The sequence below is a fragment of the Ursus americanus genome, chromosome 35 (genome assembly GCF_024610735.1).
Source record: "Ursus americanus isolate L20-20 chromosome 35, mUrsAme1.1.p, whole genome shotgun sequence".
Lineage (NCBI taxonomy): Eukaryota > Metazoa > Chordata > Mammalia > Carnivora > Ursidae > Ursus > Ursus americanus.
Window position 1 is genome coordinate 16,041,316 of NC_142161.1, and position 26,009 is coordinate 16,067,324.

The 26,009-nt window shown below is 40.4% G+C and overlaps 1 protein-coding gene across 4 annotated transcripts in view; it reads right to left on the minus strand.

Moving 5' to 3' along the window:
• The window catches only part of SLC25A21 (solute carrier family 25 member 21), a 472,035-nt gene that overhangs the window by 45,385 nt on the left and 400,641 nt on the right, over nucleotides 1-26,009 (minus strand). For all 4 annotated transcript variants that reach the window (XM_045799826.2, XM_045799836.2, XM_087859066.1 and 1 more), the window contains one exon: nucleotides 6,051-6,117. In XM_045799826.2, coding sequence (XP_045655782.1) covers nucleotides 6,051-6,117 — 67 coding nt within the window. The remainder of the gene's footprint in view (nucleotides 1-6,050; nucleotides 6,118-26,009) is intronic.

The window sequence follows — 26,009 nt, forward strand, 5'->3', positions numbered from 1 at the left end:
GCTTGATCATGCTGTTTGGCTCCCGAGCGCTCTGTCAGCAGTAGCTGCCGATGTCACTGATAAGGCACAATCATAGGTCTTGCTAGGGTCTGAATTTTAAGACCCCAGGAAAGGCCTGGGAATTTTATGGTCTCAAAGGTCTTCTACTCTATTTCTTTATAACCCAATAAGATGGGGGAAGAAAAAATAGCAAATTTGGGGATCAAATAATACTCTGTTGTTAGAAAGAGGTAGTTCCATGTAGACATGGCTCTATGAGTCTCTGGGCAGCCCCACAGTCATTATATCACCAGATAGATTTTGATTCTTTTAAAGACCCAGGAATAACTTTTGTGCCATACTTCTTTAGCTCAACTACAGATGTAGACGTTTCTAGATCAGGGATTCATTCATTTACTCATTCAACAGATATTTATTGGATGCCTCCTACAGCAGTAAATAAAGAGAAACCCCTGCCTCTTTAGTCGAACATTCTAGTGTATGGTGTCAACCCTGAAATTCTCCTGGTGTTAAAAAAAAAAAGAAAACAGCATCAGCGGCCACTACTGTTTTAGTGAAACCATTAATCATGGAAGGAAAAGTGACATTGTCTTAAGCTTTACAAGTAAGTTTTTTCCTTCATTTTTATAGTCATTATCATCACTATTCTTCGACAATCACCTTGCTGGGGTTTTGATGGGAGCAGTCCTGGGACTGAATCCTGCCTATGCTACTTAGCTGTGAAAGCACGGGCAAGTCACCTGACCTTTCTAGCCCTCAAGAACATAAAACTTAACTTCTGAAATATTCCTTAAATAATAGCATTTAACTAAGATATTCTGACATGCCTGACCCAGATAGGACTTTCAGAAAATAGTTTTCATTCTCTTTCTTCACTTTGGCTCATAAAGGAACCACAGTTACTTGTATCACTCACGAGAGCTTGCCGTGGTCCAGAAAACACGCCATGGCCTTTGTACGTGCTACTGCACTGAGTCCATACAACGGCATCAGGCAGCAGGTTATGGTCATGATTCTCATTTTGTAGATACATATCCTGCAGTTAGTGGGTGGAAGGACCGACTGCAAAGCCTGTGTGTGCTCTTAACCACGACACATGCTTGCTCACTGCGGAGCCGTGACTGTTAACAGCTTGGGATTCTCTGCCCTGGAGTTTTCTTGCTGCTGAGGTCTTCTTGCCTTCCCTGACCTTGGAAACCCAGAGTCCCTCAAGGCAGAAGATTTCAAACCTTTCTGAGCACAGTCTATGTAAAAAGTATTCACACAACACGCACGCACACACACACACACGCACACACACACACACACGATGAATACAGTGTACGCTTGTGTTTATAACTGAAACAAAACATTGCTGTAAAACAGTGTTTCCCCCCCTCACTATGTGTAATGCACTATGTTTCTATTCTGTTTCGTGAAAAAAATTCTGGTCATGACCCATTACATCCAGTGACCCACTAAATTGATTTTATGACTCATAGGTCATGACCTACATTTGGAAACACTGAACACTGGGTTCGAGGAAGTTCTGGGATGAATGGACCTCACAAAAGACCTCATTGCCTTTTCTCTTCCAATGAGAAGATGCGGTTTGATTTTTGTCTTTCTTTATTTCTGACTTTCTGTAGTTACAAGGGATTAAGGACCAGACTGGGACCTCAGGGGAGAAGCCTGGGGATAGGCACTTGGCCTGTCATTGTAGCAATCCTCACAGGGGATTCCAAGTCTCCAAGTTGGGGCGATTCTATGCTTTTCTTATATCATCACTAAAACTGTGAGAAAACCAAACTACTATTAGCTGACTGGTACTCATCAGCAGTGTTGCTGGAAGCTTTTGGTGAATGGCTAGGATGAAATGATTCAGGTTCCTGGGAATAAAGAAGCCCCATAAGTCACAGTGATGAACTGTCAGTGTACTGAATTCAAAAGTCATGAAAAAAGTATTATCATATATTCCAATAAACAAATAGTGCTTCAAATAAATAAGACACTAGCTCAAGGAAGGAAAAGGTACAACCTTTTAAAATGGAGTTTCAGTAACAGTAAAAGAATGTAAATGTCATCATTCTAGTTTGAAACCAATATTTACCAAAAAATATTCATTCATTCATTCAACAAATATTTACTGAATGTCTCCCAGGTTCAAAGCTTAGAAGACATTATACCAGAACTATATTCTTAAGCACTAGTAGATGAGCTGTTATTTTAATTCCTCTCTATACGACACTACTCCTTTATGGCTTTCACGAAATTTCTCATCCACAACATTGATCAATGCATAGATGTGATATAAGTACCCTATCATACAAGATGTGAGGTTACAGTCTAAGGATAAAATTGGGGGGCTCAACACATAATAAAGCTGCCTCCCCAAAGTCATACTGATATGTAACTAAAGAGTTTTGAAAACATTCATATTCAATCAAGGTTTTGAGAATCCTGAATGTAAAATCTTGAATCCAAATGAATTGTGCCATATATAAGCTATCAACTGGAATCCTGAAATTGGTAGTCTCATGTAGGGAGAGGGGCTGCCATGTGGTCTCTGGAGAAGTGTCAGGCCGTGGCTGGGCAGGGGAGGTCGGTGCAGTTTGCCTGGTGACACAGCTCACCAGCACTTTTCCCTTTGCTTCTATTCACGCTCACTCAGCAATCTGAGGACTAACCTGACCTCCCGATGTTCTGTTCCCGGATGCAGTTAAATTACATGGAAGGAGTCTGGTCCATTTGGATCTTGCTTTTAACTACCTAAGCTGCGCTCTGACTAGGGCCAACTAGTCCCCACTACCTGGGCAAACCCTTTCTGGGTACTCCTCTCAACAACGCCCTGTGCATTTTGAGGCCCTCCGGTTTGGCTGGTGGGAACAGGTACTATCCCTGGTCCCGCATGCTGGCCAAGCACTGTTCCCCCGAATGCTCTGGACAGCTCTTTCCCAGCCTTGCTAGTTTCCTCACATGCATGCACTCATCGGTTCTCAGCTGAATATTTACGGGGTCCCTCTGAAGAGCTTATGAGCTCTCTCTCTACGTGGCTTTCTCTTTTCTGGTACCTCCATCCTGTGAACTCTAGCTGCCTTGCCCTCTCCAGCCTGCCAGTTCCATCTCAAGCCAGGGAGTACACTGGGCTCTGCTTACATTTCCCCTGTGTGCCCGGGGTCTGGAAAAACCTCTCAAGGCAGTAAGTTGGGGAGAACCATAGAGCTCATCTCATTTGTTTCCCGTCCCCATCCTTCCTTGTCTGATGTCCAGTGTCTTGAAAACTGTGGTTTCATATTTTTTGTTCATTTTTGTTGCCGTTTCAGGCAGGAGAGTAAATCTGGTCTCTGTTACTCTATCTTGGCTGGAAATGGAAGTCATGGTCTTCCAGAAACTGAATAGTAGATGCGGGAATTTTGGGAAATAGCACAGGAATGTCTCCTGTTTTAAATCAATACACTTTCTTTTTTTTTTTTTAAAGATTTTATTTATTTATTCGACAGAGATAGAGACAGCCAGCGAGAGAGGGAACACAAGCAGGGGGAGTGGGAGAGGAAGAAGCAGGCTCATAGAGGAGGAGCCTGATGTGGGGCTCGATCCCATAACGCCGGGATCACGCCCTGAGCCGAAGGCAGACGCTTAACCGCTGTGCCACCCAGGCGCCCCTAAATCAATACACTTTCTATTTCTCTCTGTTTCATTTGTGCATCTAACATTGAGAGAGCATCTAGTGTGTGTAGACACCATGACAGGTGTAGGGATGGTGGTGAACAGACAGCCTTCACAACTCCTGCTTTCTCCTGAGTCTGTTTAGCGTCAGGCAGTCCTTGAGAATCTGTCCATGGAAAAATGGTGTTTCTGGACCTGTGAATCTCAAGACTGGACCCTGGAACCTGGAACATCGTGCCTCCCATGTCTGAAGGAGCAGTTGGTCTCTTTCTGAGGTCTTTATTTCCTTTTGCTAACTGCAATACTAATTCTGTCTTAATCTGTGAAAGGTGAAGTTTCACTTATTTAGCATCAATGAGTCTTATTTTAATGATGAATCTCATTTCAAAGAATAAAGTGCAGAAAAACTTCATATTGTCTGTTTCTGATTATAATAATGATTGTAATCGAAGTGTCAGTACCGAGGAATACACACATACACACACATTCATAGACCATATATATGTGTATGTATGTATGTGTGGGTATATTTATACATATATGTATGTATGGTCTCTGAATATTTTTTCTGATGCCATACAATGAAGCAGTTTATAATGTATGAAATCATTATAATCAGATGATCGCTTTCCCCACAAATTCCAAGATAAATATCTATAAAATGAATGTTTTCATAAATTGTATTGAAAAACTAGTGCTATCCATCTGGCAAAGATACACTTAACTCCAAGTTATACTTAAAAAGCCAACGCACTTACCATATGTCTCAATAATTTTAAGGTAAAATCAACTTGAAACAAGATGTCTGGGACACATACACCATATCCAGTTGCCCAAAAGTTCATCTGTTAACCATTGTTCTGGCAGGGAGCGTTGCTTTTTTCTTAAGTAGAGACTAACTCAGTTTTGTAAAGCTCAACTTTTTTTTTTTTTTTCTTACATAAAAGACTGTTCAACACTGATAAACTTTAATCCTCTTCAAATTTAAATTAAATTGTCTCCAATGTGTAGTATTAAGGAAAAATATTCCAGGAAAAACTTTAATTATAGTTTACTCTATTTATCCATGTAAAACACCGAACAAATGAATATATTATTCCACGGAGACAAAGTGACTTTCCTTTTGAAAAGGAACTCTGCTCTGTTTGTTTACTTGGGCAATCTTTTATCAAGTGAAGCCATTTCATAATTCAATTCAGCCCTCTTGTGTACTTTGGTGAACTTTTTCCAGATTCTCTACTGCGATTCAGATCCTTATAATGAAATTTGTATTGAACTAATAACACAAAATCACAAAAACTATGGCAACAAAGGGGACGAATTTATAGAGAAAGTATGTTTTAAAGCTTTGTTTTTTGAATTCTAGACCTGAATTAAATCCTATGAAATTACTATTTTGACAGAATGTAGAAGTATGGTGTCTGTGAATATATGTTGGTTATTTTATTATAAATTTTAACTTAGTCAACCTCTTAGCTTACTGAGCAAAAGTACAGAAATTGTCCCATCTTACCTTTCAGGAACATTGGGAATACAAATTGAGTCATGTATCTGAAAAAAGCTTTATGTCATTAGTTGGAAAGGAAGCCTTTTGGTCTAAGGGTATGTTATCCTTCTATGGAAAGACAAAGCCATATTTGGTGAAGCCAGTGTGGGGGCAGGGGCACTGCCAGCCAGAGTCACTGTGATCGGGACTTCTGTCCAAAAGAACATTGAAAGGAGTGATCAGATTTAGTTCTTTGTTCCCCGGAGGTCCTGCCAGATCTCTGTGTTCCTATCCAGACACTGAACCGGCAAATAGTACATAAACTCCATAGTTATGTGGTTAAAGAATGGAAATCAGCATAGTGGAAGTAATAATTTTGTAAAAACCAGAATAGAGAATTTTAACAGAGGAGACCAGGGAAGCAAATGAAGTTAGCATGCCAAATAAATGTGTTCTACGCGAATCATGTACAAAGTAATGTAGTGTATTAGTTTGCTCTGTTCATAAAATGGAACTGATTTAGGGAAAAAGGTTTTTCTACCACTCTTCCCTCCTCTCCTCTCCCTCTCTCTTTAATAATTATTGCTCCTAAGGAAAATTGATGAATTGCTTTGAGAAAAAAAGTTATTTTGTGGCTGCTGTGGTTCAATTACGTGACTTTCATTCACCACTGTACTTTTTGTATAATTTCCTCATCAGAAGGGAGTGCCTTTACCTGAAAAAAAATCCATAAACCAATATTTGAAAGAGTGACCCAGCCTAATTATAATAAAAGTTATGCTATAATTTCCACATTAAATTTTAAGTTATCTTATCTTTAATTCACATTAACGTCCCATACATTGTTGTGGGATGTTTTAGGGCTGAAGTTGTTACTGCAGTCTTATTTTCACTTGGTGGAAAGGTTAACAATGCTTACCTTCACTGCTCTTTTTGGTGTTTCAGCCAAGATTGGTGGCAGAATCCCCTTGTAAAAACCAAACAACCTATTGGAGAAATAAAAGATTTTAAGTAAAGGAATCAGGAAACAGGTAATTCTGCCTCTGTTTATGGATAAAGCAACTAATCTAAAGTATCCCCAATTATTCAATGTAGTACACCAATCATGAAGTCTTCCTTCGTTTTAATTCTGAAGTGCAGAGATTATATTTGCTGTAACATGGACGGCACTGGAGGAGATAATGCTAAGTGAAATAAGTCAAGCAGAGAAAGACAATTATATGATTTCTCTTATCTATGGAACATAAGAACTAGGAAGATCGGTAGGGGAAGAAAGGGATAAAGAAAGGGGGTAATCAGAAGGGGGAATGAAATATGAGAGACTATGGACTATGAGAAACAAACTGAGGGCCTCAGAGAGGAGGGGAGTGGGGGAATGGGATAGGCTGGTGATGGGTAGTAAGGAGGGCACGTATTGCATGGTGCACTGGGTGTTATACGCAACTAATGAATCATCGAGCTTTACATCGAAAACCGGGGATGTACTGTATGGTGACTAACATAATATAATAAAAAATCATTAAAAAATAAAGTGCAGAGATTATGAATTTCACATTTATTAACACTATGAAATTCAGAAGAATAAATGGTACTGAGACTGGAATCCCCTGAGTACATTGCTAAACACTACGAGTTGCACCTTAAGGATGAACTTGACCTTCCTCAGTCTAAAGAATCTTGAATTTATTTTCTCAGGTGTGTGGTAGGTAGCTTCAAGCTGTCTACAGTTTAGCATTTCCTCCCTTGTAACCAAATGAGGTTAGGGTTATACCTGAGCCTGCTAGACTGGAATTTTCTGCGCTAACAAGGGGCACAAATCCTTAATTTCAGCTTTACTAACACAAGGGAACTAACAAGCTCTACGGCTGTGAAAACTGGGCTCCCAGCCCTATCCTGAGTTAGTCATGATTTTTTTAACTTCACTGATGGAGATAGAACGTCAGGGACATATGTTGCTGACAGAAGAAATGTCAAACTTCCTTGCTGATATAGTCTTACAGGGCCTGGGACAACTGTCGTTGCCAATGTTGAGGGACTTATCACATACTCAAATGTTTTTAGAAACAAAAACAAAAACAAAAAACAAAACCAAGAATGAGTGCCATATGCTTATGATAAGGTTCATAAAATGTCACCACTTATTTCATATTAGATTTTAAGATTCAAAATTTTAAATTTGTCTGCCCTGGAAAAAGATATATACGGCATATACTCATTTTAGACCTGAAATACATAAGTAGAATATTCCTCATTATTTTCCGAGATAATTCAGCTTTCCTGATGAACCCACACGTGACTGCAGAAAAAGGCAGGACTCGATGTGTCTGTATTTTAGGATGTTCATTTAACATGGGGCTCGAGCTTCTCTGATTGACCTCTCAAGCTTCACTCCAACTTCCTTAAAGTGCTTCTAGAACAAGAAAGTTAAGAATTTATATATACTAATCCACTCTGCTACCCAATCCAATGTGGTGATCTCTTGTTTTTCCTTGATTCACTGGCGTACAAAGCACACTTCAGTTAGGGAAGCAAAGGACTTGTTTCATAGCTTCTAAATTGTTAGCTTCTTGAGGGCTGAGTGTGCATTAGTGTGCTTACCCCAGAGTCTTCTCTGTGTGTGAATATGTAACCAGGATACAAACGTTCGTTAAGCATGTGGATTTTGTGAAGGGGAAGAAAGGAATCAAATGATCCCTTGATATGGGCTTACTCTACCCAGTATTTTTGACATAATGGATAGTGCTAGCAGACATATGATTTGAAGAACTATGGGAATTCATGCTCCCACCTCGTTTCCATTCCAATTTCAACTACTAATGCCTGAAATTCACTTACAAAATTCAAATACCACCCTTTATCATTGAAATGTCATTATAAATTAATCATTACATAATTTTCAGTATAAGAGTGATTAAGCATAGGCTCGGCCTTCCCAGAAGATAAATGTGATTTTCCTGAATAGAAGTTCTATATTTATAATGAAAGATTTATGAGTTCTGTTCTTTCTGTGATTTTTCTGTATCTGGAAGATTACATCTGGTTTTTGGGGAAAAAATTAAGAAGAACATTAAAGTAAGTAAAGCTTCTAGAACAGAGTGTCCCTGTTAATAATAGAGGTACTTGAAATCCCATACAACAGAGAACAGTTATAGGAAGAACAGTCGTTCAGCCTGGAGAAGAACAATCACAGGGAGTAACATGATGAACGTGATTGATTTCTTGAAAAGTGAGCATGTAGGAAAGAAATTCAACTTTTCTGTTTGTTTCCAGATTGTAGAACTAGGACCAACAGGTGGAAGCAACAAGAAAAGACACATTATTCGTCCAGTAGGAGCTTAATACAAGGAAGTACTCTTAATAGAACTACCTACAGATAGAATGGGCTGTCTTGAAAAATAATCAATTCTCCTTCATGGTATGTGGCCAAGCACTCTGGAAGGCCCTTTGTCATGGATGCCAGAGATGGGATGTATACAGCAATGGATGAACTTAATGGCCCTCAGGATTTGTCTACTCCAACCCTCAGATTTTGTTGCTCTAAGAAAAATAACAGGAGGATATGGGAAAGTGCTTTCCTGAAGAGACAAAATCTGCCTTAACTGCAAACTTTTGCCTAAAGTAGAGCACTGCTTTTCTGGAGGAGGACAGAAATCTTCTAAGTAACACAGAAGGTCTTCATTTTAAAAATGATGGGAGAAAATATTAAAAAGAGGTGTAAGGCAGGAGGGAAGAGAGGCAGCTGGGAGAACCATAAGGATTTAATCTGAAAAGAGCTGGGAGGTCCAGAGCCCTCTGCTTCAAGTTGTCTATGCTTCCTTGATGCGCCCTCCTTCCCTTCTCTCTGCTCTATTCCTTTCATGTGTAATCATCCCCACCGCCCCAACTCCCTGCGACCGCCTCCAGCCGTCCCACCATCCTGAACTTTCTAACAGTGAATGAACAGCTTTAATGGGAAATTCTCAAGGACCATAGGCAGCCTTTGCTGGAAAATGGGAGGCTAGATCCTTGCACTGTTTTCACAGTATAGCCTAGCAATAGTGGACATCTACAGAATAGTCAGGCCAGCACCTCTTCTGTTGAGAACTGCCCCACCCAATTTTTTAAAACATTGGAGCCAACACATTAGTATAATATGATACTACTTGCATGCAGTTGGTTGATTGGGCACCTCACCAAATGGATCCAAATGGTGTTCTGTCTCTTTGCCCCAGTTAATCTGATCCAAGTTAGACCTAGCAGAGTTTTTCTCCAGGATTTGGGAATTAGAACTGAAAAGGTCAAGTCTCACTCTGTGTGGTTGAAGCTCGAAGACAGAAAACTAGCGTATCAGTGACAGTCACATTTTCTGTCTTTTGGAGAGTCAATCTGCAGTGATAAAAAAGAAGGAAGCTACTATTCAGGGAAACGCAGAAGCAAGATGGAGAAGAGTTCTGGTACTGTGAGTATGACCTTCTGTCAGCAATTTTTTACCCTTAGTTACATCTCAACCCTTCTTGCAAATTGGCATTTCTCTTTGCTTTTCATTCTTTGAGATACCCAGTATCATTTAGAATAAATTCCTTTTTTTCAACCTAAATAATTTTGAGTTGTGTTTATTACTTACCAGTCCAAAGTCCTGGATCTAGAAAGTAAGCCTCATGGGCCCTACAGTCAAAGTGGTTGCCACAGGACCTCCATGCCACGCCCTCTCCCATGAAGAGCCTTTTGTCAGTGAAGATTGGCACTTGGGCCAGTCAGAAGAGTCACACCCAAAATTCGAGAAAGAGAATGTGGTGGGCAAGGGTGCAAGCTGACGATTCTTGATTGATTAGATAATTACTGGAAGCTTTCCCAAGGTAAAGTATGAAATACAGATTCTTAAAAAACAAAAAAAGAATTGTAATGTTTTATGAAGGAGATACTTTTTTTTTTCTGCTAAAGAACTAATGTTTATACCCACATGCACTGTTCACTTTGCCAAATTTTTCTGCCTTCATGTAGTTTTGGCTTGAAATACAGAGCATGTGGCTTAGGAGGACAATAACTAGGGACGTTAAGAGATTTGTGACACCAATATCAACATGCTTTATCTTGCTTACTTCTCAAGAAGCAGACTGACACACTCAGTCTACTCCCTAGATGAATGGAAACAAATTCTAATGTGTATGTGGCATTAATAGCCGCTCTTTTCCCTGAAAAGACAGTCAAGCCACCATTCTGGCTTTCAGTTTTGACCAACACCAAGCCAACCGGAGAACTCTTTGGAAGATGCTCCAGACGCAATGCAAGACCTCTCTCAACAAGATGGTATGTACTATACGACAGGCCTCACGGTTTGTTTCTCAAAGCTGTTACTTCTAGAAGTTGTGAATTTGATTTTAATTATCCTGTGTAGGAAAACGTTAACTTGGATGTTTATGGACTTTTGTTGATATTGATATAAGTAAAAACAGTCAAAATTTGTTGAAAGCTTACTATGTACTAGGCACTCTGTTAAGAATAAATGTATGTAGGCATATGGCCATATTTTAATCTCCTTCAACGTTCACAACAATCTTTTGAAGATGGTATGATTATTTTCTCTTCATTTTGCAGGTGAGGCCTACTGTCACATCACCGCCAAACACGGTGACTCAAATCAAGTTCCGTTGTCCTCATAGTCCATGTCCTTGACCACTGGGCTACACTCTATTGCAATTCTTCTTGAAATAAATTTATTTCCATAAACATTTTTGAAAAGTTATTTATGTTGCAAAAATGTCTTACCACTTCTTATTTTAGGAAAAATCAGAAATGGCGATCAAAAATCAGTTTTTTAGTCCCATTTCCATTCAGTTCTGTTTTAAAGTAATGTGAAACACTATTTGTATAACTGATTGATCTGGGCTGAGATGAACAAGATCATTTTTTTGTGAAAGCTTTTGGGTTGTTGCGTATTTTCTAGTTTTATCAGAATGAGAAAAAAAAAGTACGCCCAAATGTTTTTCCCCCCCAGGATAACTTTTGTCCTTACAAGGAATACCAGGATAATACTGTCAGTGTGGAAGAAAAACAATGCTTCAGTAATATGATAAAAAACTGAAATATTGATGCTCTATATTAAAGTAAAAACTGTTATTATCCAAAAAAGTCAGTGGGGAGAACTGTTGGTTGCTCACCCAATAGATATCCCTCTTTGTTCCTTGGGGTGCAAGTATTCACCATGCCCTGTACTCAGGGAAGAAACCCCTTCTCTAGCCCAGGGGTGAAGCAGCATTCTTCAAGCCAACCATGGTGGTCCCAGTCCCTTGCTGGTGAATCCTGTCACATTCATGGACATATGATCCAAACCTAGCCCATGAGACCAGTGGTGGGAAGAGGGGGAATGTATGTTGGAAGTCCTGGATTTCTGGCCTAAGGAAAAGAGGAACATGGAAAGAAAAGTCCTTCTTTTTTGCTAGTTGTTGTGCTATCTGCATGAGACGCCTGTGTGCTGCATTCAGATGAGAGATCATCGCCCACAAACTGAAGAAGGCCAGCACAAAGACGGGAAGGACCTGGATCTCAATGACATTATCGGGCTGCCGAATTAGTCAATCCCAGCAATCTGCCTCCAGATTTCCGGTTAGGTGAAATTAAAAATACATCGTTACTATCTGAGTTGCTTTCAACTACGTCTTCCATTAACCTATGGCTAAAAAGAATTTGAGAAAGATATGTACAATGTATTTTTGATTTTCACTAGCAAATAGCCTTTCACACCCCGTTTCTGAAAAAGCCTTAAAATAGAATTCTTCAATCATAATTATAGTGACCACAGTTGTTGAATGTTAAGCAAAGCATTTAGAAGAAGACCATGAGAACCATTTTGAGAAATGGTTTTAGATGATTTCTTTCAGGAGCCCATCATACATTAAAACCCTGTCCTATTCAGATGATTACCTATGAAAGAACCCCATACCACACATGGAAAAGTTCATAAGCAAATATCGGATGGGGTTCCAGGTCTCCAAAGCCATTAATGGTGGTTCGTAGACTAATGAGAGCTGTTGTTCAGAAACGTAAGTAGATACAGAGCACGACAATATTGGGTCACATTTGTTTTTCATTGTATAATCAAAACAGGCCTTGTATTACTTATGTACATCTATAAAACGAAGATCAAAACTGCGTTGCACGTGTTCCTCGCTCAAAGACACAGCTCATACATAGCTTATTTGAAATACAGATTTGTGCCAAGCCCCACAAAATAATTTTACCCCTCATTTCCCCCACCCCCACTTTTAAAGTGCGAAGCTATTTTAACATATTGGGTGGCTCCAAGGTCATAGACCAATCAATGAAAAGATGCTGATTGTATGAAGCAAGGAGATGTGGAATTTCCTTTGAGTTCCAGTTTGTGTCCCGTCTTGGTGGTTCATTTATGGCGAGTCAAACCCTTGAAGAAGCCTTCCTGCTGTCTCTCATTAGTAGGCTCTAATTTTAGGTTACCTTGTTTAAGGTCCAAACTTTAGACGCCCAAAGAGACTAGACAGATCCTTAATTAAACATCTTGTACCTGACAACATCTTTAGTCCATTTGGATGGCTGAAAAAAAGTTACTGGCTTTCAGTCAGCTACTGAAATTTGAAGACGTTGTGGTAAATAATGGGTAGACAGGACAGGGCTTAACATTCTCAAAATTTGACTCAGGTAAAGAAACCAAAAAGGAGTGGAAAAATCACATGTTCTGTCTGCCCCTCCTTTTTTCCTTCTGAGTCACCCCCTTGTTGGTTTTGCTGTTTTTTTTCTAATTTAGTATGTAGAAAATGTTTGTTTGGAAGTCATTTGTACCGTGCAGTTGGACTGCTCCTACAGGCAGGCTGGGAAATTTCCGAAGTTGTCGGGCTAGTACGCAGGACTTTGGTGTCAGGAAAAACAACATGGAATCTTTTCTTCTTTGCGGCCCCCAGGGAGAGAGGGAAAGGTGTAGCTGCTTCAGAACTGACCTGAGAGGGAGTTAAACCCTGTTGTCCATCAGAAAGGTTGTCAGAAAACTCAACTGATAGGTTACTGAGAAAACGAGTGTAAGAAAACCGTGAATAAAATGTCTTCCCGCCAACTCTACTGCCAATGGAAACTGAGGCTTTTCCTGGTTGTCAGAGACGAAGTGCTTTGGGGCCCAAACTGCTGAGACTCATAACCGAGGTCCAGCAACCGTAACACTGAATGCCAGGATCGAGGTGCACATCATCCAAGCCTGAACAGGCCAATTAAAGAAACGATTTCCAAGTTTTAAAGCCATTTTCAAAGCCACCTGCAGCACACTCACACACAGCCTGAGAAGGATGCTTTCACCTGGATCCCAGGTCTTTGCCAAAAACCTGGCATTCACTTAGTGTCCAGAGCAGCAATAATACTCACCGGTGAAGCATGAAATAGGAACGACAGGGAAAGTGACACCAGATCCCCAGTTGGGGAAATTGGAAAGCATTAACACGTCTGTGTACCTAACAGAGCACAATTACTACATTTTATTTTGTTTCAACAGTCAGAACCTAAATGAACATCACCATTCAGTTCTGTTCTGGGCAATGATCCAAGCTCATCTTTGGTACAGTTGATTTTGAAGCCTTACAGTCAATCATATCTTCACAATTTGTTCTTCTTCCAGGCTTCAGGCATCCTCCTGATTTCCATTTCTTGTTTGGAAGCCTTGAGTCATCTGCTCTGGCAACATGACCAACCCAAATCAGTCATTTTCTCCAAATTACATTGAAATCGGGATCCTGCTAGTTTGTTTTCTTCCTCCTTCTTTCTTTCACATAATTTTCCCTTCAAGGATCTCCTAATACAAAGCTGATTGAAGGCATACAATATCCTCTTTCTTCCGCTGTTGTCAAGTCCAAGTTTCTTACCCACATGCTGTAGCTCTGTAATTAAAACAATGAGGGCGGCCCTCGGCCCTGGGTTTTGAGTGCAAGGCTCCTACAGCCCGATGGGCCATGGTATCCCAGGGCAGAGTTCTGGCCCTGACACTACACCTTTAGGGCATCATTCTGACATCATGTCTACTCCACAAGTCTCAGTGGTTCGCGGAATCCAAATGAAAGAGTGGAGCTTCATGGCTCTGTTATTTGAATTACGCAGAATCTGCGATCTGAAGTTCACAAATTTGCATGCATCTTCGGGCCATTTTCATCTAAGCAACGGAGAGAGAGAAAACTATGCATCCTTCAAAGGAGAGGAAAAACAGCTTAAAAAGACCGAGTGACACAGATTCGGCTTTTAAAACCAGCAACTGAACTTCAAGGAAGTGCACCCTCACAAAAGTTTTAGCTAACATCGTAACATAAGACTAACACAAGTTTTTCCTCCTTCAACTCCTATCAGGTCTTCAGGCACAAACAATATAGTTATTATTTTTCATTACAGAGAATTAATTGAACTAAGTTTCTGCATATGGTCCTTGGATATATTTGTTAGCCCAAACCATGCCACTTTCATTATATGCTGTATGGAGGGTTTCTTTAAAGTTTTCCTGAACACCCGTTTTTCCCTGAACTTTTAGTGGGATTCTACCACGTCAATTAAACTTTGTTGACATGTCTAAAATAAACTACAACTTTGATTTTCTAAGATACAGAAAAATTAGTTTAGCTGTCAGTACCATTTAGGAGGTAGTTCTGTGGCTCGATTCCCTGGAAAGTTGGCTGGGTGCTCGACGCACTAAACACGTTGCACAGCTCAGCCCAAGGAAGGCATTAGCGTGATATAAGAACCAGAACCCTGATGGAAAACGCTAAGGAAAGAGAAAGCAAAAAAGATATTCGAGAAGTGATTGAAGTAAATAATGTGGGTACAGTGTGGTGTTAATTGCTCCATTAATCTATAAGTGAAGAGACTGACTGCACAAAAAGTGTATTAATATTCAGTGACAGCACATTGCCTTGCTTATAAAGATAAACACGTTTCCATTAGGAAATAGGAATCATTTAAGGGCAGTCTTTGACTCGTGCGGATGGCAACTATGTAGAAAAGGACTTAACAAACAAACGAACGAACAGACAAAACCTCCAAACCAACCAAAGCAACACAATTTCTTGGAGTGAGGCTGAAAGTCAGGGAAGAAGTCCCGATCGGGGACTCAAAAGCTCTTCACCGGCAGCTCTCTGCTAAACAGGGCCCGCTGAGGGGATTCCTTGCTTCATCCTACTAACTCCACCTCACCAATCCTCATTTTTTTTTTTTTTACTTCCTCTGTTTCTAATTTCTGCCCTTCCCATTCCTGAAGTAACTATCTTTCATTTATTCATTCACTCATTCTTTCAATATACTCTGTTCCAAGCACGAGGCTGAACACGTGTTTGTAGGGTCAAATGTTGATACAGTGGTCCCATTGTCCCCATACCAATTAAGACCTTAATTTTCTTCAAGAAGTCTTCTCTGAGATAGTGGACAGAATCTTGATATTGCAATTACCCCCAATACTTAACCAAGATGTTGCCTTTCATCTTACATTATGTGCTTAGCACACACTAACACTCAGATAACATATGTTGAATATAGCTATATTCAAATGAGAAATGTATACACTTACGCATATACACCTATACATATATACAGGCATGTATATAGATCCATGTACACAGACACGACCCAGACACGATCCATATTAATAGTCTGAATGACTTGTATATTTTTAACTGAATAGAGTATGCATTAGACACATGATTACCATGTTTAATCCAGGTTATAAACTGCTTGACAATGGCCACTCCTGTTCTTTATCACCACCCTCTGGCATTTAGCATTAATTCGATGCTACCTGTCAGTAAAGCAACATGATACAGTGGGCAGGAGTGTGGGCTCTGGAGCCACACTCCCTGGGTTTGAATTCTGGCTCAATTATATGTTAGCTGTTTACCCAGCATGAAAAACCTTTGGCACAAAAGGTGAGCAAATTAATTCCAAAGCAGTACTGCCAGAATAGAGATTTTTTTTTTTTTAAATGTCAGCTCTCTCTACAAGTGCTTATGAAAATGAGTTGGTACATTGTTGTAATAAGTAGACCAATTTAACAGCTTGACCTAGCAGGGCTATGTATGACCACAGCTGGGGCAGAAAGCCTCAGAATTCAGAGATGTCCTTCACAAATAGAACCTTACCTAAGTGTATGACGCAGTACCTTAGGAATTCATGCCCTGTTGTGGAATTCTGCTGCAATCAATTTATACATATTTGAGGCCAAAGATGTTGTGCACTAAATGCACTGAGCAGGCTGCTCCCAAAGTGTAAGTCACATTTAGAAATTCATTAACTCTTTATGGCTGTCAGTTATTACAGTAGGCTCCAAAATTAATTTCTTGAGGTGCCCCCTAGTGGTATTGGAGTTAAATGCAACTCAACAATTGTCTCAACCCTAATGAAGGAAGCCTTGGACCAGAGCATTTTGTAGGTTACAAACTACAATCTGATTTAACAGACCTTCATTTCACTACATTAGGTTCCAAAGGAATAGTATTAACAGCTTGGAATTCTACTGCAATTGAGACTACTGAGAGAAACTTTAGAAACAAAAATAGTGATCATTGTGCTAAATGCTTTGCAATTATCATCCCATTCAATTCTTACGTGAAATAGATTCCACTCTTTCCATTTCATAGGCAAATACCAGTGAGACTTAGAGATGTTAGCCACTTTCTCTCTAGTGAAACTGGAAGAGTTGGGATAAGAACACAAGTCTACTTGACTCCCAAACCTCTGCTGTTGAGCACTCTGCTTGATTCTGTGTTCTCAGGTTGAGCCAGTGTCAATCCACTGGGAACTGTCGCTCCACCTCCGCTCTAGTGCTCCTTCCTGACTGTGTCTTTAGTGCTCGGGCCCCGGTCTCTGCCTAGTTGGCTAAAATGCTGGGTTTTGAATGGAGGAATAGCTGAGCCAAGGTTTGTGGCCTCCTTTGTCATCCACAGTCCCTTACACCAGTTTTTTAAGTGCCTGAATTTTTACATAACTTACTAAAACACAGGTTAAATGAGTAGTCACCAGGCTTTCTGGATGCAGTAAGTAAAAGTCCATATGTACTTTATGGACTCATGGATGTGCACAGTCTTCCAGATAGCTTTGAAAAAATTTCCCTTCATATCACATTATTGTCAGTGAGGAATCAAGGGTGAACTATTTTCCTAACTCCTGCAGTCAATGTCCTAAGAAACTACAAGTTGGATAAGTTACATAGAACTCAAGACATTTAAAAAAACAATGCAGAAGATAATCCTAGGACTTAGTGTCTGGACCTTGTCTACCTCTTCCCAGTGATTTCATCCTGTCCTACTAATTTAATTACCTTCCTTATGTAGATAACTGTCATATATCTCCAGTTCTTCTAGTCACCTACTCAACATCTCCACTTGGATATGTAAATGGGATGTCAAAATTAGCATGTTCAAAATGGATTCCTGATTCTTCCTCCACAAACCTGTTCTATCTACAATATTCTCCAGATCAGTTTATAGCAACTCCATCTTTCCAGTTACTCAGGCCAGAAACTTGGAAAGCATATACTTTAGTCGAGTTCTTGCTTTCTCTTATTCACCTCTGTTTTTCTGGTCCAAGCCCTGGTCATATGTCACTTGAACCATTGTGATAGGCTCTTAAATAGTTTCCCTACACTATTCTCAAAGCAGTGACAGAATAATCCTATTAGAATAAAAGGTAGACAGTATCACTCCCCTGTTCCCAACCTTCCAGTGTCCTCCCATGTCCCTCAGAGCAAACCCCAAGTCCCTTCAAAGGCCTCAGGTAATGTGGTTCTACCATATTGCATTATACATTCCACCTCATCCTCGGTTCACTCCCGTCCAACCCTACTGACCTTCTTGCTCCTTGGACCAGGCACACACCCACCGCAGGACCTGTGTACTTGCTGCATCTTGTCTGGGATCCTTTTTCCCACATATCCCCATGGCTCACTACTCATATCCTTAAATTCTGTACCAAATTACATTCTCAGTGAGGCCTGACCTTACTTCTCTTCTATGTAGAATTTCAACACCCTTCCTTGAGTACTACCTATCCTTTCTGCCTGCTTTCTTTTCCTGTATAGAAATTATCCCTTCAAATGTGCTTTATTGTTTGCCTACTTGTTTTATTTCTTCTCTGTTGCTCTCATTAGGATGTAAGCTTCATGAGGAAAGGGCAGGGGCTTTTGTTTATTTTATTTATTGATGTATCCCCAGGGCTAAATACAGGACCGGAGGACATATAACAAGTGCTCAGCAAATACTTGTTGAACAAAAGAACGAATGCATTGTATTCCCACTGACTCAGTCTGGCAGTGTTGTGAACAGAAACTTTTAGCTGGCATTTTGAACTATTCCAAGAGCAATCTTTTTCATTTTCTTGCCAAATGTCAATTCTACCTGGTTTCTTCAGAATCACCTAGACTTCACCGAAATGGCTATCAATGAGGAAAGTTTTGGGTACTTGATCGAGAGAACATGAGCAGACTTCAGGAAATGGCAACAGAAGAAATCTAGGCTTCATGTGAGTTATTATCCCTCATCAGCTACTAAGTCATGACTGCGAACTTTATTTTTACCCACCCAATAGGCTTCATCTCTTCTCCAGGCTGTCAGAACCCAACTCTAGTGTTCACACTCTCGAGGCCATCTGCTCAGGGAAGTAGAACTCTCTCCAACCCTGGCACGATTGATTTAATCACCTGGTTTTATTCTCCTAGCTTGTAATTGTATGAGATGTGAGCAGGCAACTGAATTCTCACCAATCAAACTTGAGGGGGATTTTGAGAGAGGTTTTTTTCCCCCTTCCTGATAAAAGGGATCCTTGTGGCTTACCTCCAGAGATTTGGATTTGGTAGGTCTGAGTGCATGTTCAATAATTTGTATTTTAATACTAGCCCTAATTCTTACGCAGAAGGTCCAGGAACTACACACTGAAAAATTAAAAAAAAAAATACTTGTTTATCAGGTTAATGACCTAGGGCTGCTTTTACCTAGATGTCTATCAGTTAGGAATCAGGCCAGAGTACTCAGTACCATTTGATCTGGTAATTCTTCTAGAAACTTGATGAAATTGTCCTTGCTTTCTTCCATTTTCTAGTCTAGAGCGTACTTGCTTTTTCCAGTGAAAAACTGCTAATTGCAAGTGTGCTCCACGCCTCTGACATGGCCATCTCTGGCCTTTGAGACCAGGAAGCTATAGATATTCTTAGCTATAGATATTCAGTCACTGCTGAATAGAATACCAGGCTGTGTCCCCCCAACACCTGCCGGTGACTTTGCTCCTCCGAGGGCTACTTCTTGGTTTCCTCTTTGGCTTATTTAGAACAACACTGAGACACACCAAAACCAGATCATTAGCTTGCCCGCATCTTTTCAAAAGAAACTAAGATTTCATTCCACTGTCTGTCTATGAAGACTAGCAGAAATTGTGGTTGGCAGAAAGCACGTTTTCACTGTTTAAACACCAGAACAAAATTTAAATGAGGGTACTTGTCTCTCATTCTGCTAACAGTCGTGCACTCTGCAGAACAGGAACAGCAGGAAGCAGCCCCTGATGTAAAGCAAGCAGGACCACACCTATGGCTGTGTGAGCTGCACAGTGTAGGAAAACACTCCCCTTGTGCTTTACGGCATGAACCAACCAAGAACTCAGGCGTCTCTGAAGTTCTGCCGGTGACTGATTTTTAGAGAAGCGACACTGCATGGGGAGGGTGGCTATAGACTTAGCTTCTCAACTGATTACTTGTTTGAAGAAAAAAGACCTATGAATTACCCACTCATTACCCACTCATCATTAATTCTTCCCACCAAAACCACCATCCGGGGCTCTGTCCTAATGGGTTTCAAGTCTCTCGCATACAGTCTTTATTTTTAGTTACCAATGACTAACCATTTTCAGGACCATTCACTTATTTATCAGCAAGTATTTGTTGAGCACATACTATATGCCTGGTACTAATTACGAACAGTGCCTATAATTTGGTCATAGAAATTGCAAACATGCTACAGTTTCGTCAGTTATCAAGTCTGTAAGCAAGACTGATCCAGCCATAATATTTTATTAACCTAATTTAAATTAGTTTGTCCATGAGGCGCTAAAGGCACAAGTATATTGTTCTCTCATTTTCCAAGGAATGCTAAGTAATGAAAAGGTTACACTTACTTATTATCTCAGGCAAAAAAATTGAATGCTTGAAAAATAATTTGGATTCCACATTTGGACTTTGAATTTTTCTCTCCGGTAAATTCATCCATCCATCCATCCATCCATCCATCCATTCATTCATTCATTCATTCAACAAATTATTGAGTATCTTTTATGGCCAGTGATGGCTCTCTGGGTTAGAGATAAGTCGTGAACAGGTTGGACATATTTCCCATAATCGCAGAGCCTACCTCCTGTTTGGGGAGCCAGACAATGAACAGGCAACAGACAAGTGAATAAAATCATACCAGATCAATATCACCGATCATTAGGGAAATGCAAATAAAAAGTGATGAGATACCTATTTACACCTATTAGGAACGTTTTTTTAATTAATTAACTAATTAATTAAAGAGAGCGAGCGAGCAGGGGGAGGAGCAGAGGGAGAGGGACAAGCAGGCTAGATGTGGGGCTGGATCCCACGACGCTGATATGACCTGAGCCAAAGTCAGATGCTTAACTGACTGCACCACCCACGTGCCCCAACATGGATAAATCTTGAAGAATTATTGTGCTAAGTGAATGAAGCCAGAAATAAAAGGATAAATATTACATGATTCTACTTATATGAGGTACTTCGAGTGATCGAATTCATAGAGAGAAAGTAGAAGGGTGGTTGTCAGGGGCTGTGGGATGAGGGAATGGGGAGTTAGTATTTAATGGGTATGGAGTTTCAGTTTTGCAACATGAAAAGAGTTGTGGAGATGGATGGTGGTGACGGTTTTACAACAATGTGAATGTACTTAATGCCGCTGACCTGTACACTTAAACATGGTTAATGTGGGGAGTTTTATGTTGTGTCTATTTTGCCACAATAAAAAAAATTATGCCAAAGAGTGAGAAGTTACAAGGAAAATTAAGCAGGAGGGTAACTGGTTGCTGTGAGATGGGAGGAGGCTACTAATTCTGATTGGATGTCCAGGGAAGGCCTCATTGGAAAGATACTTGCTGAGCTGATGACTTGTATTTAGAAGAAGAAATCTATGGGGAAGGGAGAGAAAATTGAGAAATGGAGAGCTTTAGGAAAAAAATACAAGGGAGAATCCAAGGCAGCAGTTTTTAAGCTTTTGCTTTCTTCTTCACATAAGGAGGATGAGGAAGCCATGATTTCCAAAGTAGTCTCTTGGGATGTTCTAAAAACTAATTGTAAAATTAGTTGACGCTCTTCAGACTCATTCTTCTTCCCATAGGGACTCAATGCATAGTAGTTGCTTACTGTACTGAAGATTTAAAACCAAGTCATTTGTTAAGACCAACCAGAAGCAAAGCCAATATTAAATACAGAATTATAGGACCATGACATCTTTGGAGTAGGAAGGGCCCTTAGTCCTCTCTTCTGAAGCTTGCTTTCTCTTTATAATGTCCCTGCTATGATATCACCTGGCTTCTGATCAGATGCTAGATGCCAGGACCCCACACCCTTTCTAAGTGCCCCTCTGACCTGGATACCTTTGCTGCTGAAGAGAGAGACCCTCCTGCCTTGAGCCCTGTTCTGTTTTCAGGTGACTTTCCTTTGATTCTGTTCACTAGGTGTGATGGTTAATTTTATGGGTCAACTTGATTGGGTCACAAATTGGTCAAACATTATTCTGGGTGTTCCTGTGAGAATGTCTTTGGATGATATTAACATTTAAATCAGAATACCATGTAAAGCAGATTACCCTCCATAATGTTGGTGGGCATTATCCAATCAGTTGCAGGACTGAACTGAACAAAAGGCTGACCCTCCCCAATTACAAGAGAATTCTTCTAACTGATGGCCTTTGAATGGGAGTATCAGCTCTTCCTGGTTCCAGACTTTGGACTTGAAGGGGGACAGTAGCTCTGCAGATTTTGGATTTTTCAGCCTTCATAATCTCATGAGCCAATTCTTTATGATCTATGTATGTACGTGTGTATGTGTACATTCTATTGGTTCTGTTTCTCTGGAGAACCCAGACTAATACACCAGGAAATACAGAATAAGTCTAATTCCAGTCCCCTTAAGGAATTGCAAAATATTTGAAGACGGTTATTGAGCACTCTGATACCTCTATTCTATAAGTCAAACCCTCAGCTCTTCATACGACAGGGTCTCAGACCTCTCATCATTTGACCTTGGAGTCCCTGGACCAAAATCCACACTTAAATAGGCTGATCTGGGCACAGTAGAGCAAGACCATTGCCCCCATGTTCTTAATATTATATTTCTATTCATGTGGCTAAAGACCAATTTAGCTTTGTTTCATTCACACCATTCTATTATGTCTGTGTGTAACACACACACACACACACACACACACAGATATACACAACCTGCTGTTGTAAACTTATCCCTCTTCTACTTCTTTAAGGCTATGATAGAACGAAAGAGGATGGGTAGGAGTAAATATGTTCCAAGTACATGAAAGGGGAGGGAAATAAGATTTAATGAGGGTTGCTTAACATATATAATGTTATTTCATCTTTATTTACAGATGTGGAAACAAAGACTCTTGGAACCTATGTAACTTATCCATATCAACATAGTTTAGAAGTAATTGGGATGGGACTGAAGCCCAGTTGCCTCTGATCTTAAAGCCTGTGGTCTGTCCACTGCCCCACATCACACAGCATACACACTGTGGGCATTTAAAATAATTTCCAGAGTAATATAAAGTGTGAGAGAGATGGTGTCCAAGAGGAAAACAAGGAAGAAAACTATTAATACAAAGAAAAATCAAATTTAATATCAAAGGTATTATTAATTCACCTCCTAGTCTTTTTATACCTTCCTACAGATTCCAAGAATTCTCATAGAAAAATTTTTCACACACACACACACACACACACACACACACACACACAAAGAAAAAATTTTCACCAGCAATAACAGAATATGCGGCAAAGAAGGAATAAGTACATGTTTTTCAGGTGTGCTAAGGAGTGAGGAAATGGAACTAAAAAAAAAAAACGCAACAACACACACTCAATAATCATGACTGTTAAAGTACATTTAGTCTCAAACCTTGGCAACCGTGGTCCAAGTCATACTCCCACGTAGATTATATTAAATGATAACGAGAGGGGAAAAATCTGCTATCCGACCACATTTTAGAAAAAGTGGACACCAAAGAGTTTTCATCCAGCCATAAGTATAGAGGTTCCCTATTCACTGAAGAAAGCAACAGTGTGATACGTAAGAAAAATTTGTAGTTACCGCTCACCATGAAAGACCAACACTGTATTCAGAAAGTGGGCATTTTGCACATAAAATAATCCCATGAACCACTCACATGTGCACACACAGAAGCACACTCACACACATAGTGGTTCTCCCCCCTCCCATCTCTGTCAGTGCCCTGGGGTGGTGTCATTGATCCCTACGAGACCCACACTCTCATGGGGCCTGGCTACATATCTGTCCTACAGAGCCACCATTTGACGTTCCTGGTGATGAGCTTGGAGCTGTCCCCCTCCTGCTCGAGGCTGAGTGGATTCTGTCTAGAGGCCTGGCATTTCGACCAAGACTGCAAACGAGAGCCTGGGATTCGGGGCTGAAAGTGGATTTCCTGCACAGCTGAGCCAAGTGCTTCCAACCATCCAGCCAGATGTTTCTCTATATGGTCCTGGCAGTCATAGCTTGGGATAGAGCCAGAATTTGGCCTGATTTCTACAATGAAAAGCTTGATGGAATGCTGGGGTGGTGCCATCCCATAATAAAAGGGGTGGTCTCTCAGATTGGCACACCACTCCCTTTTGGACTTGGGAGTCCCTCCAAAGAGAAGAGGTGCTTGAGTAAAAGTGGGTGTGTCCATCCAGTCCTTGCCAGGGCTGGGGTGAGGAGGGGAGGGTACAGGCGGAGGGAAGGTGGATGGAGAAGAGAGGTTCTGAGTGATTGGAAGCTTGTGCCAGATGGAGCTGGAAGACGGTGCTCTGTTGCTTCCCTCTGCACATGTGTGGCCACCAGGGGATTGCCTGGCTATGCACACTGCTTCATATCTGTCAGCTAAATCAAAGTTGCATAATTGAAGATGCAAAGCAAGAAACATTACGTGGTTCACAAGGCTCCCCAGAGGATTTTGGATCTGTAATCCAGTGAGGAGATTTTAATGAGACATGAGCCTAGCACTCTCATCTGTGAGAGACGATCTTACTCCAGCTGTGTTTAAGGATGTGGAAAACTTTTTTTTTTTTGCAGAATATGAGGAGTCTTTCTCAACTGGTCACTGCCTGCCCATTTCTCTTGGCACCCTTTGGCCTTCCTCCCAAAGAAATGCTTCTTTTTGAAGCTTGGGTTCTCAGCATGAGGAAGGCACAAAAGATGCTGTGATTGAGGCTTTAGGACAGTGAATCAAGAATGGACGTGCTAGATAAAACCATTAGCCTGCTATCATTTCTTACAAGCAAATTTAAACATTTTTAAATATTTAATCATAAAAGTAACATATATCCAAAGTAAACATTCAACCATACATAAGGAAGGAAAGTGTGAAGTAAAAGTGTAAATAGGATTCTTTGTTTGAGTTCCTAGAACAGTGTTTCTCAAATGTTCTATGGTAAAGGAATAATTTTTCCTTATTTTCAATCCTCACAAACCAATACTTTTGTAAAATACCATAAAAATTAATTATCAGAACAATTATAAAAAAGGACCCAAAAGCATGCAGAATACCAACCCATTAAAAAAAAATTAAGTTCAGGGTCGCCTGGGTGGCTCAGTCTGCTAAGCATTTGCCTTCGGCTCAGGTCATGATCCCGGGGTCCTGGGATAGAACCCTGCATTGGGCTCCTTGCTCAGTGGGGAGTCTGCTTCTCCCTCTCCCTCTGCTGCTCCCCCTGCTTGTGCTCTCTTTCTCTTTCTGACAAATAAATAAAATCTTAAAAAAAAAATTAAGTTCAACAGATCAGCCTTAGATGTAGTGGTAATACCAAATTGCTACAACCTTTCTGAACATTCTCAATTTCTGTACTTACTGTAGCCCACACTTTGATCATTTTCTTCCGGAGATTTTCAAAAATTCCTATACATATCAAACATATGAACATACAGATAATTTTGTTAAACATAAGAGTAATTGTGCTATATGTATTGGTCTGTAACTTGCCTTTTGACTTAGTATATTTTGACATCTTTCATATTAGCCCTTGAAGAGCCACACCATGCTTTTATGTGGCTGCCTGGCTTTCCACAGTCTGAACGTACTACATTTTTAAAAAAACTGGTCTCAATATGTATGAGTATGTGATGGTTTCTAGATCTTGCCTATAGTCAAAATTTGATGGCATGACCTCTATAAATGGACTGTTATTAACTCTATATGCCTTTTAAAAAAATTAACATTTTCATTAATTAATTTTTTACAGAGAGTGCACGCACACACGTGTTGGGTGGGGGAGAGCTGGGAGGGAGGGACAAAGGGAGAGAGAGAATCTTAAGCAGGCTCTATGCCCAGTGTGGAGCCCAACATGGGGCTCGATCTCACAACCCTGAGATCATGACCTGAGCTGAAATCAAGAGTTGGATGTTTAACCGACTGAGCCACCCTAAGCGTCCCAATTCTATATGGATACCAAAGTTGCCATAGCACTTGTTAGAATTTCTGCTTTGTGAGCAAAAAGCAAAATACTTTGCAGTCCAAAGGTTCTTTACCTTCAAACTAGCTTGTTGACCATTCTGAGAGTGGTTGGTGGTGCAATGATAGGGCTAAGCTTCTGTCACCACGCACTGTGTAAGGCATACCCTCCGCCACTG